Here is a 13,672-nt window from a genome sequence, read left to right as displayed (position 1 = left end):
TTCTGCTGCCATTGGTCATTTTCTCATTTGAGCATTCTTCCATACAACCAAAAGCATCAGATGGCCTTAAACCTCACAACAGGCAAGACATCTGCAGTAGTTACCGTTCTTCACTCCAAAACTTCAAGAACTGTTTATCATCATGCTTTTTTTTCCTTCTTTCATAAAGAAGAAAAGTTTGTGTAATGGTGTTGTATTAAATGTGCTGCAAACATTTCTCCTCTTCTAGAATTTTAATTTGGAGAAGAAAACATAAACCTGAGCAGTAAGAGACATTATGTAAAAGTGATCTCTAAACTTTTTTTTTTTTTCCCCAAACAGGAACTTCAAGTTCTAGAAACTTTTATTATTATTGATAAATCACAAGTTTTGTTTTTGCAGCTGTTTCATGTACTTCCATTCTGTTCTAAAAGACTCTCTCCTCGACTTTCTGATTCTTATGACCACTAATGTGAAGACAGTGTGAAATACATGGTGAAATAAAGGTGTGATTTGCAAACAGTGTACTTTTAAATGCAGTTGAACTAGGAAGTGTTGAAAAAAGGTAACAAATGCAGTAAAACATCACTAAATTCTTCATGAAATATATTTATGTGAGTTGTGGTGTAAACATTTGCGGAATGTGAGTCATAAAAACATAGGAATTTGATGTTTTATGAAGTCCAAGTAAATTATGGCAACTTTTCTACGCTTTTAAACTTCAGAAAACAGACAGACTTTTCTTTCTAGCAACTGTTGTGTGTGTCACTGAGGCAGCAAGGCTCAGTGCCAAGTACGGCAGGGATTGAGCTTCACTTCACCTTTCAAGTCTGTGTGTTTTAGAAGCAGCAGCCACCACGGCTCCACTTCACGTCCAGCACCTTTGTGCCGAGCTCTCGCACTCGCACCGAGCTCTCAACTACCCCCAAGCTCTCTCTCACACTGGGCCTCGCTCCTCGCAGCGCCGGGCCCTGCCGTGCCTCAGCCGCCTGCCCCCTCAGCCTGGTGCTCACCGGAAACCACGGAGCTGACAGAAATAACAGAAATAACGGCTCGGCTGCAGGAGCCCAGCCCGAGCCGTGCTGGCCGCAGGGACGGGCGGTGCCCGCCTGTTCCCGCCCTCACCTCAGCGCCGCTCCGCCAGCTGCGCGCGAGGCTTCTCCCTGAGGGGCCGCCGGGCGCCGCCTTCGCCCCGCTCGACGCCTCCGTGCCCCGTGCCGGGCCTCACCCTGCGCCCCCGGCCCCTGGGGGCCCCTGGGGACCCCTGGGTGCCTCACGGTGTCCCGGTACCCGGCGCCCCCGCCCCGGGCCGTGCCGCGGCGCTGTCCATGGTGTGAGGGAGCGGCGGGGCCGGGCGGGGCCGCGCTGAGGCGGGAGGGGGCGGGGCCGAGCGGGGCGGGGCGGGGCCGCTCGGCGGGCGGCACGAGGCCGCGCGGTCACGTGCGCGGGCGGCGCGGTCACGTGGGCGCGCCCCCGGCGGCGGCGGCGGGAGGCCCCCTCGGGCCGGGATGTAGTCCCGGCCGGGGGCGGCGGAGGGATACCCGCGCGGCGGTCGGCCCCAGCCGCAGGGCGCGGCGCCTCCTAGCGGGGCCGGGGTAGATCCCGCCGCCGTCTCCTCAGCCGCCGGGGGGGGGCCCGGGGCCTCTCGCGAGAGCCCCCCCTCGCCTCAGCCTCACCCCTCCCGGTCCTCGCAGCCCCTCCCCCGTTACCGGGAGCCTCCCGGCGGGGGCAGTGCCGGCGGGAACCCAGCTCCGCTCCGCTCCCCTCCCTCACCCCCCCCCCCCCGGGGCGCGGCCCCCTCCCTCCCCTCCCGCCGGACAATGAGTCCCGTATGCTAATGAGCGCCTGGCGTCACTTCCGCTCTTTCTCGGCCGCCATCTTGGCCAGGGCAGGTTCTGGGCAGGAGGGACCCGGCTGTATTGTCCGCAGGGCGCCCGGGGAGACGCAGCCCCCCCCGCACCCCCCCCGCGCCTCCCGCACCCCCCGCGCCCCGGGGACCGAGCCCTGTGAAGCCGCCGCCCCTCCCCCCCCTCGGGGCTCGCTCCCCACAGCCGCCCCCCTCCCTCCTCCTCCTCTTCCTCCTCCTCCTCCTCCATCCCCCCCTCACGCAGCCCCCCCCCGCCCCCTTTGTCTCCCCCGCGCCGCCGCCGGCTGCGCTGCGCCCGCCCCGCACACACACACACACACACACACACAGACACCGCTCACACCCCCGAGGCTGAGGTGCCGGGGGAGCGCCCGCCCTCGCAGCCGAGGACAGAGAGCCCCGGGCAGGTAGGTGTGTGCGCGGCTCCGCGGCACGGCCCGGCTGCGGCCGGCCCCCGCCCGCCTCAGGACACGGCCTGGAGCCCCCCCAAACCCCCCTCAGGCGGGACCCGGCCCCGGGGTGGTCGGCTGGGGGGCTGCGGGGGGGGCGGGCGGGCCCCTTCCTTTCCCTTCCCTTCCCTTCCCTTCCCTTCCCTTCCCTTCCCTTCCCCTGGCCGCACACCCGTTGAAGCGCTGAGGCCGCCACAGCGGGCGGCGGGGACCGCTATGCCGCCGCCTTCCCTCCTCCTCCCCTTCCCTCCCTCTCCTTCCCTTCCCTTCCCTCCGGCCGCTGAGGGGTCCCGCCCCGTCCCGTCCCGTCCCCAGCATCCCGCCGCTGCCCCAGGGCCCCGCTGGCGGAGTTGGGGCCGGAGCCAGGCGGGCAGCGGCCCCCAGCCGGCCGGGAGGAGCCGGGGATGCAGCTCAGCAGCGGCGGCGCCGCCTGGCTCGGCCCTGCCCGGCCCCGGCCGCCGACCCCCGGCTGCCAGACAAAGGCGGGGGGGACCCAGGCAGGGCCCGAGCGCCCCGCTCCGCACCCCGGGGCCGCTCCCCCCTTCCCCGCGCTCGGCGATCGCAGCCCAGGGGCGGGGGAGGGAGGGAGGGGAAGGTTTCCCAAACAAGTACCGCGGTGTGGGTGATGCTGAGCCTCAGCCTGCCCCCTTTTCTGTTGTTTTTTTTTTTTTTTTTAATCATTCTTTTTCTTCCCATCCAGCTACCCCCCCACACACCCCCCCACTCCGTTCAATCCGGGACCGCGGGTTCCCGGTTTGATGACCGTGGCCGGGGAGAGGAGGGGGAAAAAAAATATTAAATAAATAAATAAAAAATACCAGCCCCCACCCAAAATGCAGCGCAGCCCCGCCGGAGATGAGGGCGGGCGGCGGCAGGGGGCGCGTTCCCCGCGCCGGGCACGGCTGCGGCGGGGAAGGGCCGCGCAGCGCCGCCTGCGGCCCCCCCGCTCCCGGCCGAGCCAGCGGGGCAGGCCCCGGCCGCCTCCTGGCACCGGAGCCGAGGGGCCCCGGCCGGCCTCGAAGCCCCCCAGAGCCCCTGAGAGCCCCTGCACACCCGGCCGGGGGGCTGGGGGTGGCTGGGGAGTCGCCCCGGGGGCCTGAGAGGCGCCTGGAGGGGCTGCGTGGCTCGGTGAGGCTGGGAGCTGGAGGGCGTTGGGTGTCGTGGTGGGACGCGGTTGTGGCTCCTGGTGCCATTTGCCTTGGGATCTCACTTGGCTCTTCTCACGCCTTCCAAGCGCGCGGCTGCAGAGGGAGAAACTTTGGGTGTGGGGCGGCACGGAAGGGTTGGCTGCTTTGTTAGGGGCGGTGGGCGAGGCGGGATGAGGGGAGACCTCGACGGCCTGAGACTTTGTTAGACGTGTTGGAACCGTTCAGTAGGTGGGGAAGAGCTTTTGATTCCTGTTGGAAGAACTGCAGGTTTATCTTCTCCAGGTTGTTTTCACTAGCTATGTTTTTGTTCGTTTTTACTACTATTTGCCATTTGGATGTGAACCATGTGCCTGAGATAATGGAGATACCATTCCTACCTGCCAACGTAGCGTGGTCTCAGGTTGGCGTGGCTGCTGCGCAGCACGGTGTGCATCTCCTGCAGGCCACCAGCATTGTTCCCCGCTGTGGGATCTCTGCTACTTAGGAAAACTTTCCCTTGGGGTGGCTGATAACCAACAATTACAGGGCTTACAGCACCTTGCCATAGTTGCCATCCATCCAGGTGAGCAGGATGGATCATCCTGATTTAAAAAAAAAAAAAAAAAAGCTTCTTATTTTTGCATTTATTAACAATTCCGGTGTTTGGTTCTGCTTTAGACATAATTTTTACAGATGTTGGGTGGTAATTTGGTACGAGCAGATCAACATCTAACACAATATGTGTTGAAACCTTAAAACATTGAGAAGAGGTAACAGAAGAGAAATGGACAGTTGTTAACAAAAATTGCACTTGAGGCTGATGGGTCATAAGGTGACTGTTACCTTTGCCGAAGATGCTTACAGTAAATGCTTACGTAAACTTCAGCCACAAACCAAAAACTTATTCTCTTCCAAAAGTAATAAAAAGGTGAACTTTTTTTTTGCTTACAGATTCTATAAACCTGTATCTCATTTAGGTTACTACTGCTTGTGCTTGAAAGAGTATTACGTGGATCTGCTAGAGCTGGAAAGTCATTGTGGGCTTGTGAGATCACTTGTGTTAGGCTTTTAGGGGAGAGGTGGCTGGATATGCGAGGGATGTTGAAGGTGAAAGGTGGCTGTGTCTGCCTGTAGGTAAGAGGCGAGTGGTGAGTGTTGTCTGCTCTCAGAGTGCCCAGGAATGAAAGCTCTTCACAGCAGAGGAACTTCTTGGCAGTTTTGGAAAGCGCGTGCCCATCAGCGTTAAGCATTAGCTTCACAAACAAACCATCTAGGAAGACTGTGCTTGCTCTCCAGGATGAGATGAATAACTGATTTTTTTCTCTGTATATGTAGGATAGAAGTTACCAGTTGTCAGAAGATGCCCATTAGCATTTTCAGAATTGGTATGTGTCAGCATTTTAATTGAGCGCAGAAATAATTCGACGGCAGTGTAAAGTATCATTTGTTAGGTACTTCCCAAACTGAGCTCTGCAGTTACCGCATTCACTAGTAAAATAGAAGGGGATGCCAGAGAGATTCCTAGATGAATGCCAGTACAAATTTTCTGTGGAAGGTAAGTTGTGCTTCTGTCACACTGCGGAGTGAATAATAGATGATTATTCCCAACCCAGCTTTACTACTCCATAATAATAGTAAATACTGAAAGTAAATATTAAAATTTCAAGTAGCACTCTTGCAATGCGTAACTCAATCAGAAGCACACTGGTAATCAGAAGTCATATAGCCCAAATGTGTATTCTACACCTTTATATTAAGATCTGATTGATGCTTAAAAAAAGGGCAGAAATCGTTTTATGGGAGAAAAGGCAGTGCTCATGGGTTAGTGTATTTAGTTTTGGGTAGCTGCAAATAAGACTCAGCAGCAAGATAAGAAATGTATTGATCTTTTTATTCCAGAATTGGGAGGTTATCTTTGCTCCAGCATTTGAAGTAAGTTTGAGAAAAAAAAATTGTGCATTGGAGATGGACGAAATAGCATCAGATACGGTGAGACAGTCTAGAGTCACTAGGACATAGGTGTCAGAAGAGGTGCACTGAGTTTGACTTGATCAGTTAGTTCGTGTGGTCCACTGGTGTGATTTGGTCTGCTTTGGATGGGCAAAGATGCGCTTCATTTATTAGTTCATTTGTTAGTTCAGCTCAGTCTGTGTTTTAATAATGCTACATTTTCTGTTTTGTTTTTTTTTTTTTCTTTTTGATACATTTAACATACTTATTTAAAAGAACAACAACTGACTGTGTTGGCCTGCATCTAAATAAGCATTGTTATTTGTGATTGTTCAGATCTGCTCGATGCTTAAAATTATTTTGATGTTGGGTACAATTTTTATTAATACGATTTTAAAAGTGTAATAGTTAATGAGGCAGTAGTCCTGCTCCTGTAAATAAGTATGTTGGTGGAAGTTCACGTTTCCTAGTAATAGTATGAGCTATGGAGATGAGAATAAATGGTACTGGTGTAAGGATAGTGTAACACAAATACCTGTATAGGCATTGGAAGGTAAATAATTCCTAATTACATTAATTTAGTTAAAATATATGTATATATCCAATACCTTCTTTGTATGTGGAAGGTTTGTTTTGACTGACCTCACATATTTTGGGAAAATGCTCTTGCTTTCCTAGTCAGGTTGGCCAAATTGGCTTGTTCATTTTGAGCTTTCAAGAACTACTTAGAACTGGTGTAAGGACCAAACTCAGTTCTAGACTTGAAGAAAGATTTTCAGAGAGGGTGTAACTCTGGCTTACCTGTCTGAGGGCTAATATGCCTCAAGGAAAGACAGTTCTTCAGAACTTCACTGCAGCTGATGGTGAAAGGCAGACATGAGGCTCAAATTCAGCATCCCCTTCTTACTTCACATCAGTGCTTTTGAATGTGTACGGCAGTTGATGAGGCGATGGTTTTGAATAAGAGCGGAATAAATACTGTTCTTTCCTGCAGTGAGTCACTTTTCACTTACCACCCTTTATATATCCTTAGGTGGTTATTTTTTTAAAGGTGGCATGCATAAAAGATTGTTTGGGTCCCTGCTGCCTGTTGGGTCCCAATTACCTGTGTAATTGTCTCTGTGAACACGTCACACCTGCAAGTTCTTGCCTATCCAGATCATGTGACAGAATGGTTCCTTTAGAAGCTACTTAAGAAACAGCTTTTTGGAACGATTCACAAGAAATAGAAGTTTAACTATGAACACCTTGTCCACTGAGATACATTCCTCCAGTCATTTCCATGTAGGAAAGGGCACGGGCATGCTCTCAAGCCTGGCTTCTCTGGCTGCTCTTTCTTCCCTATCTCCATCTTCTTTGCTCCCTTTCAGACCTCAGCCTCCAGGCGTTCTTTCCTTTACCCCTTTTACCTCTTCTGTATATTGATTTCTGATGTGACTCTGTGTATTGATTCCCGACGTGACTCTGGACCTGATCGTTCTTTGCTTGTGCTGCATCTGGGCCAAAGCGGTTCTTAGTGATGCAGATTCATAGCAGCAACAGTAAGGGGGCAAAACATCTCTTGAAATCTAAGTAGATAAAATACTGGTCTTAAAATGCTTTTTATTTTTTCCTTCTAAGAAATCAAACTCAAGTTTGTGATCTCTTGTTTTGTTTTGTTTCCCCATTCCTCCTGCTGCTGCTATGAAGCCTTTTGAGTATCGAAGGTTCCTGAGTCAGACTGAAGACAGCAGTAGCTGAGGTGGATTAATGCTGGAATGTAGTCAGGGATTGGACCGTTGGGAGCTGTGCTTAGACAGAAAGGGAAAGAGGTAAGAAATGTGGAGTGGTAAGACCGTTTTTTTTAAGCTCTTATTTACAGTCTTTACCCAATCATTTTTTTGGTAAATGCTTTACCCAGCATTTGTGCATAGCATGTGTGAAGTGGTAAGGCAAAGGAAAAACAATTAGCATCAGCCTACTTCACAGACTATTTTTACATTTTAAATACTTAGATGCTAGCCAGTTGGCGAGGTCCGTCAGTATCTGATACATCCTCTATCTGAGAAAACATGTATTGGCAGGATTTTAGATGAGCTTGTAAAAGTGTTTGTATGCTCTCTTTTGTTTTGTTGGTTTGTTTTGCCACTTATACCAGCATGCAAGCAATGCATTTTACTAGTTAGGACACACTAAGGGGTGCAGTTTCACTCGTGGTATAAATATATCTATGGCTACACTGCCTCTGCCAGGAGTGGTACAAGCCCCGCTTCCTGCCACCTCGTTCGTACCAGTCCTAGCACTTCTGCTTGGGAGTGTGGAGGAACTGCTCTGGCTGCAAAAGACTGCTTTTCAGTTGAATCAGTTCTCTGCTCTGGCTGCTGCACAAGTCCTGTTGCTGACACAGTGGTGGTGTCAAGAAAACATGATAGTGAGAAGATAAGACTACTAGTGGTGGTGTAAGGAAAACAGGATAGAAGATAAGACTGCCATTTGCACTTGCAGTCTTAATTTCTGTTTGCAGTTTCACAATCGGTGTAATCTGATCATAAATTATATCTATATTGATTACATGCTTCATTCCTGCACAGTTTAGAGATTTCTATTCAAATGTGGGGATTTTTTGAGTTTTGGATTGAAAGATTATGCTTGGTTTTATTTAATTTGTAACTGCAAATTCCCCAAATCATTTTTGTTCAGGGATTGTTCATGTTTAGTTACAATCCAGATGAGGATCACGTTTGGAAATTGTAAAGCATATTCATGCAGCCTTGTTTTTTTCTGATCACCGAAGTGTGGATATCATGGTGTAAGCAAATAATATCCTTTGTGCTTCAGTGACCTCTAGTCTTGCTTTCAAATTTCTGTAAGATGGGCAGACTTTAGTACAGTTCAAATAGGAATATTTATGAAATAACCCTAAAGAAGCAAGACTGTTGTATTGAGCATGTACATTACACATTGATTTCACTGCACATATGTGGAATAAACATAAATGGTTATCTTCGGAGATCATGAGCAATCACAAAAGATACTCAAGATAGCAGTAGGGGGAAGCTTACTTCTTGGTGCTAGTGCCTCTGATTTAATATTTCCTATGCACTGAAGTATAATGGATACAATTTAAAACTGATTTTCAGAATGCAGTAGAAACTGACAGAATTGTTGGTGTTTTTATGTGTTCAAAAAATTTTTAGAAAATATTTAAATTTAGCTAACAACGTGCTTTTTAATTTTTAACGTCAGCCTATGTCATCAAAATAAGAAAACCCAACAAATTCCTGGCAGAGTGCAAGGTAGCAGATTACTGATGAAGAAATAAGGAGTTACTGTTCCTAGAGCAGTGGGAATTTGGCCATCTTGTATTTTACACTGGAGCACAGAAATCACACAGTGTACAAAATTTATACTACTAAGCAAAGGTTGATAAGGAAATAGTTAATTTCCTTTTAGCTATGCAGTTAGTGTACACACCCACCAGATGGAGCTTCTGGCACCAGTGGAAAATTCCAGAAATCAAGCAAGAATGAGAAGTGTGTGAATGACTTAGAAGATCCCTGTCTGCTGGGCTGCAGAAGGTATTTTTTTAACCTTTAAAAAAAATGAATGGAAAGAAAGAAAGATCAGCCTTCCCGAGCCTTCTCACTAGAACTGTCTTCCATAGAAGTTCTTCCTCTGTGGTGGGAAGTTGGAGTTGTTAGCATCAGAGTCACCAAGTTGAAGATGGACAATAAGCTCAAAAAAAAAAAAAAAAGCGAGAAACAGTTTCATAAACCCTTGCTGAAGTTCACATAGAATCACAGAAACAGCACGTTAAGGTCATTAGCCAAAGAATTTCCTCCAAAGGAATGTGAGTGTGGCTGCTTTTTCTATTTTTTGTTGTTTGTTTGTTTTAGTACTACATTTGAGAAAACCTACTGATGTCCAGAGAAGTGGTATGAACAGTTCTTTTTCTTTGACACACTGATTTAATCTCTGAAATGGTTTCAAAATCTTTTTTAAAGTCTTTAATTGACAACGGAACTTTTAAGAAATAGACTGTTTGGCTGTGAAGGACAGCCAGGGGGTTTAATGCACAGAGGTCTGCAGACGTTTTACAATACACTGACCAGGTACCAAAATACATTTGCTAATTCCCTTCAGTTCCAATTACCGTAGTTTTAAAACACCGTGCCAGATTTTTACAGAAGATTTGATTGGGTTTTCTGTTTACTTTACATCTTTCTAATATGCCTAGCCCTGTTTTAGGTACAGACACAAGCTAAAGGGCTTGGGGGCTTGTGCTAGCTGAAGGGTCTAACATGGCACTGTGCACACAACTGTCTAGTTGGAGTTGAGGTGTTAGAAGTTAGCTGGCAGCCATCCTGTTACATGGGCAGTAGCTGGTGTTGCAGATGGTGGAGCTGATAATGCTGTGGAGGTGCTCTGTGTTTAAAATGTTGCCAGAAGAGTAGAGCGCATGCTGTTACAAAACAGCCTCTGTCCTGGGATTATAGCAGACTTGAAAAATGAGCTCTTAGTTGTCTGGCATTTAAGATGTGCTGTTAAACTGTAAATCTCATTACCTTCACAGGAGATGTGGGTGCACAGCCCCTCTGAAAACTAGGCCAGAAATGCTTAAATAAGGAGAAGAGTGCAACTAGAAGAAAGTGGAAATGCTTATTGTAAGCCAGAGATAGCTGTGTCAGGAGTACACTCTGTGCAGTCAGTGCACAGAGGAGAGTTATTTAGCTGTATCTTGTACCTTCTCATGGAAGTTTTTGTTAGTTTTTAGTTCTCCCAACTTCTCTCTTTTCATTGGTGTTTCTGCTCCTGGTATTTTTGGTTTGCTCACTCTTCCCCGTGATACCTTTCTGCTTCCTGACTATCACTTCTCCTTGCTCAGCTGTCCTGGGACTTTCAGGTTCTGGAGCCCCAGCCTTCTTGCCAAAGATACAGGCTGTCGTTCTCCTAATGTGACTACAGAACATTATGCACCACACTACTGCATAGCATCATTGAAGCTGCATACACGAGGAGGCTGCATTTTTGTTGCTGCAGGAACCATAGGTTAATTTCCTTGCATATTTTTCTTGCATTTTTTTCAAAATCTTGCCCAGTGTTGCACTAACAGCCTTCCTTGTGAGTCTGTTTTATGGCTGGCTGTTTACGGCATGCTACTAACAGCAATTAAACAGACAAATCATTAAAAATCTTATTTTAAACGCAGTTGGAATAGGTTCTATGATTCTAGGGAGATAAAAAGAAAATACCAATAAACTAACAGTCTTGTTTCATTACACCCAGGAACACGCAGCTGTTGTCAGCTCTGATACAGGCCACTGTGTTGCACTGTAGCATGCAAACTAAGAACTTCTCCAAGTTAAAATACTATCGAAATAAGGGCTAAAATAAAAGTATTTGGGATTACACAAAGAAAGACAAAATGCCAGAAGCGTGGTGATTCTGGTCAGCAACGCAACACAACACAGGGAAATGATATTGAGTCTTTGGGCCCAGTATGGGATGAGTACTTCTGCGTGCTCAGTGCTTGTATCTTTAGACTGACACTGATCTGCTCTCAGTCCCGGTCAGTCCTCATCCAGAAGTGTTCTTTCTGCACTGAGGATGCAGTGGGAGAGAGGTAATTCAGACTTGACAGAGATACAGGGACGTAAATTCTCCTTTCTAGCTGGGAAGTAATCCAGTATGAAAGAAAAGAACCCACCACTCTCACCTATTTGAAGGTATGGCTGGTCGTCTTGTTAAAGCATATGCGGCATACTGTTCTGCCTCACTGTGACATATCTTAAGAATTTTGTCTTTTTTAATTTTGTGAAAACATTTTAGTATCTTCTGTTGAAGCCATACTAGCTGAAGAAAAATGATCTTTAGTTTAAGCTGTGGATGTTCTGTCTGAATGATCAACAGAGAAAAAAATAACTGTTTTAAACAATGAAAACTGCTGCGGTAAACTAAGTGATTCCGCAAATGTTGCTTTTGTAAACATTGCATTTGCTTGTTGCAGTTCTAATGGTACTATTGCTGTGTCTGGTGTTCCCAATATTTTCAAAACTGAATTTCTGTCCATGGGTGATGTGTTGAAGAGATACCAAGTCTTCCTAGAGCAATGCAATCATTTACGTGCCATTACCTGGAACGGTGTACTTCACATCCTCCTACTAACAGCCATATAACTGGAAACTTTAATCTGAATACTTCCCAAACAAGCATGTTTCCCTAGGGTTGTGGCTGGCAGCCATGTCACCTGTTTGATCTCCCCCTGTCTTGTAATTTAAGGTGTGACTGTAATTGTATAGGAATTTTTTTATTTTTATTTTTATTTTTTTTTTTACCAGTATGAGGGAGTGTTGGTGCTTCTGTAAGTGTGCTTGGTCTACAGGGTGCAGCTGTGCTGCTGGTACGAATAGCTCACGTGTGGTATGAACGGAGGCCCTAGACACTTAAGTCAAAAGGTTACATGAAGTGTAATAGGAGTATTCATCATGGTATCCTGCTGGATTTCTGACTTGGGTAACTTAATTGAATTGTTAGCACCGGAATATCCTTTGGGTAACATCACCTAGAGAAATTTGTTTAAAGCTACAGATCTGCTAAAACTTCCTGCAGCACTCTTAACCTTGCTGGATTGCACCCCACAGTAGCTCCATGTCAGTAACGGTACTGTGTATGTGGTTTTAGAATCCTTCGCAATGAAATGTATGTTATAAATGTGAGATTGCCCTTACTACATTTCTCATCTCTTGTCTTTAACGCTCTGTTTTGTACAGCAGGATATGATGCTTCTTCTATGTCCGGGCTTTGGCCTCACACAGTAGGTGTAATATAATCGCTGAGGTGGGCGTTCTGCAAGGAGAATTATTTTTGGAGGCTTTTGCATGAAACTTGTCCAATGAATCTGAGACGCCCAAGCACCATTAATTTTGGAGGTAAATGCCTCATAATATGTACTGAATAGATTGGGAGGAGTTAAGATTTTAATTTGGTGAAGTACATGCAAAAAATAGTAGAAAGGATAGTTCTGACTGTTTGCTACTGACATTTGGACGTTTTGAACTTAAAGGAACACCAACTTGAACTCTAGAAAAACTGTGGGCTTGGAGGGCTTTGAGCTTAACCATTCTGGCAGCTTTGCTGGACACTGCTAGTTAGTTGGTGGTTTAAAAGTTTCTCCCTCTTTTGGTTTATTAAGACCAACAGAGGCAAAAGTAAAAGCTAATTTTGACTACAAGGGAACTGCCAGAAGAGTGGAAAAAACTGTTTTGTGATACAAAAGTTAAAAGACAAGAATATAATTTAAGTTGGATGTCCCTTTAAGTTATGTATTGGAATCTGACATTTCTTATTTGAATCACCATTTAAATGTTAAATTTTAGAACCTTAAGTATTTTATTATTGATATATTTTCTATCATTTGTCTATAAATTGGTCTGTCAAACTGGGCTGGAATATGCCCAACTGGAGGGGAGGGAGGAATGCTGTAGTTAAAAACAACAAATGGAAAAAATGAAGCCCAAAAGGGGGGGGGGGGAACAAATAAATTAGAAAAAACAAACAAACAAACAAAAAACAAATGAGAGAAAATACAACAATGATGTCCCAAAAGGTTTTTTTTAATGACAGATTTTAAATGTCAGTACTTGTCTGGGGGGCGGTGGGAGGAAATTATTTGCATGAAACTGACTTAATTTAAAATTTACTGATGTTATTATGATTGGAACAAAATCAGGTTACTGATAAAATCGTGAAGATAACATGAAAAAAAAAAAAAGCTTGCCATAGCAAACAACAGTGATGTGGTACTGGCACACAGCTGACAGAAATTTAAACCTATTTCAAAGATTGACAGTGTCTGGGTTGCACTGATGGTGTTGATCCTGGATTCTCATTGCTTTCTGGTTTTAATGGTAACTGTCATTGAGAAATACTCAATATTTAAAAAGAGGCTATTTAGTAGAGGGGTATCCTGTAGTTTTTAATGAAGTAATGTTTAGCATAATCTGAATTTTATGCACTAACTTGTTACCAAACTGCATGCATTTTTCTGATTATGCTGTGTTTCACTCTGCTGCAGCCCTTCCCTTTTAGTATTGTAGATACTAAGAAATTGGGGTTTGAATTACTAGAATGAAAATCACGGGATCACGTTACATACCTAACAAAGTCAATGGACTAGAAGAGTGGGGTGGGGGGATATATTATACAGGGAAAAGGAGGAGGTTTTTAGAATAAGGGTTTGAAACGTTGCTTTTTCTGTAGGAAAAAGATGGAGTATTGCATGCTGGGAACAAGTGCTTTCCATAAGGTAGCTAAATTTTAAA

General features: G+C 46.3%; 1 protein-coding gene across 8 annotated transcripts in view; it reads left to right on the top strand.

Annotated features, from left to right (window-relative positions):
* Nucleotides 1–2,150: 2,150 nt before the first annotated feature.
* The window catches only part of ADNP (activity dependent neuroprotector homeobox), a 30,878-nt gene continuing 19,356 nt past the window's right edge, over nt 2,151–13,672 (top strand). For 2 of the 8 annotated variants that reach the window (XM_032198239.1, XM_032198240.1), the window contains exons 1-2: nt 2,151–2,253; nt 12,122–12,280. Coding sequence is in view for 5 of the 8 variants with exons in the window: in XM_032198237.1 (XP_032054128.1) it covers nt 13,618–13,656 (39 nt within the window). In the remaining 3 variants the exon portion in view is untranslated. Of the gene's footprint in view, nt 2,254–7,061; nt 7,184–7,221; nt 10,401–12,121; nt 12,281–13,610; nt 13,657–13,672 lie in introns of those variants that run through there. The other 6 variants (XM_032198237.1, XM_032198235.1, XM_032198238.1 and 3 more) reach the window with 6 other exon arrangements.

Source organism: Aythya fuligula, chromosome 16, assembly GCF_009819795.1.
Source record: "Aythya fuligula isolate bAytFul2 chromosome 16, bAytFul2.pri, whole genome shotgun sequence".
In the NCBI taxonomy this organism is placed as follows: Eukaryota; Metazoa; Chordata; class Aves; order Anseriformes; family Anatidae; genus Aythya; species Aythya fuligula.
This window is presented reverse-complemented; position numbering and strand designations above follow the sequence as displayed.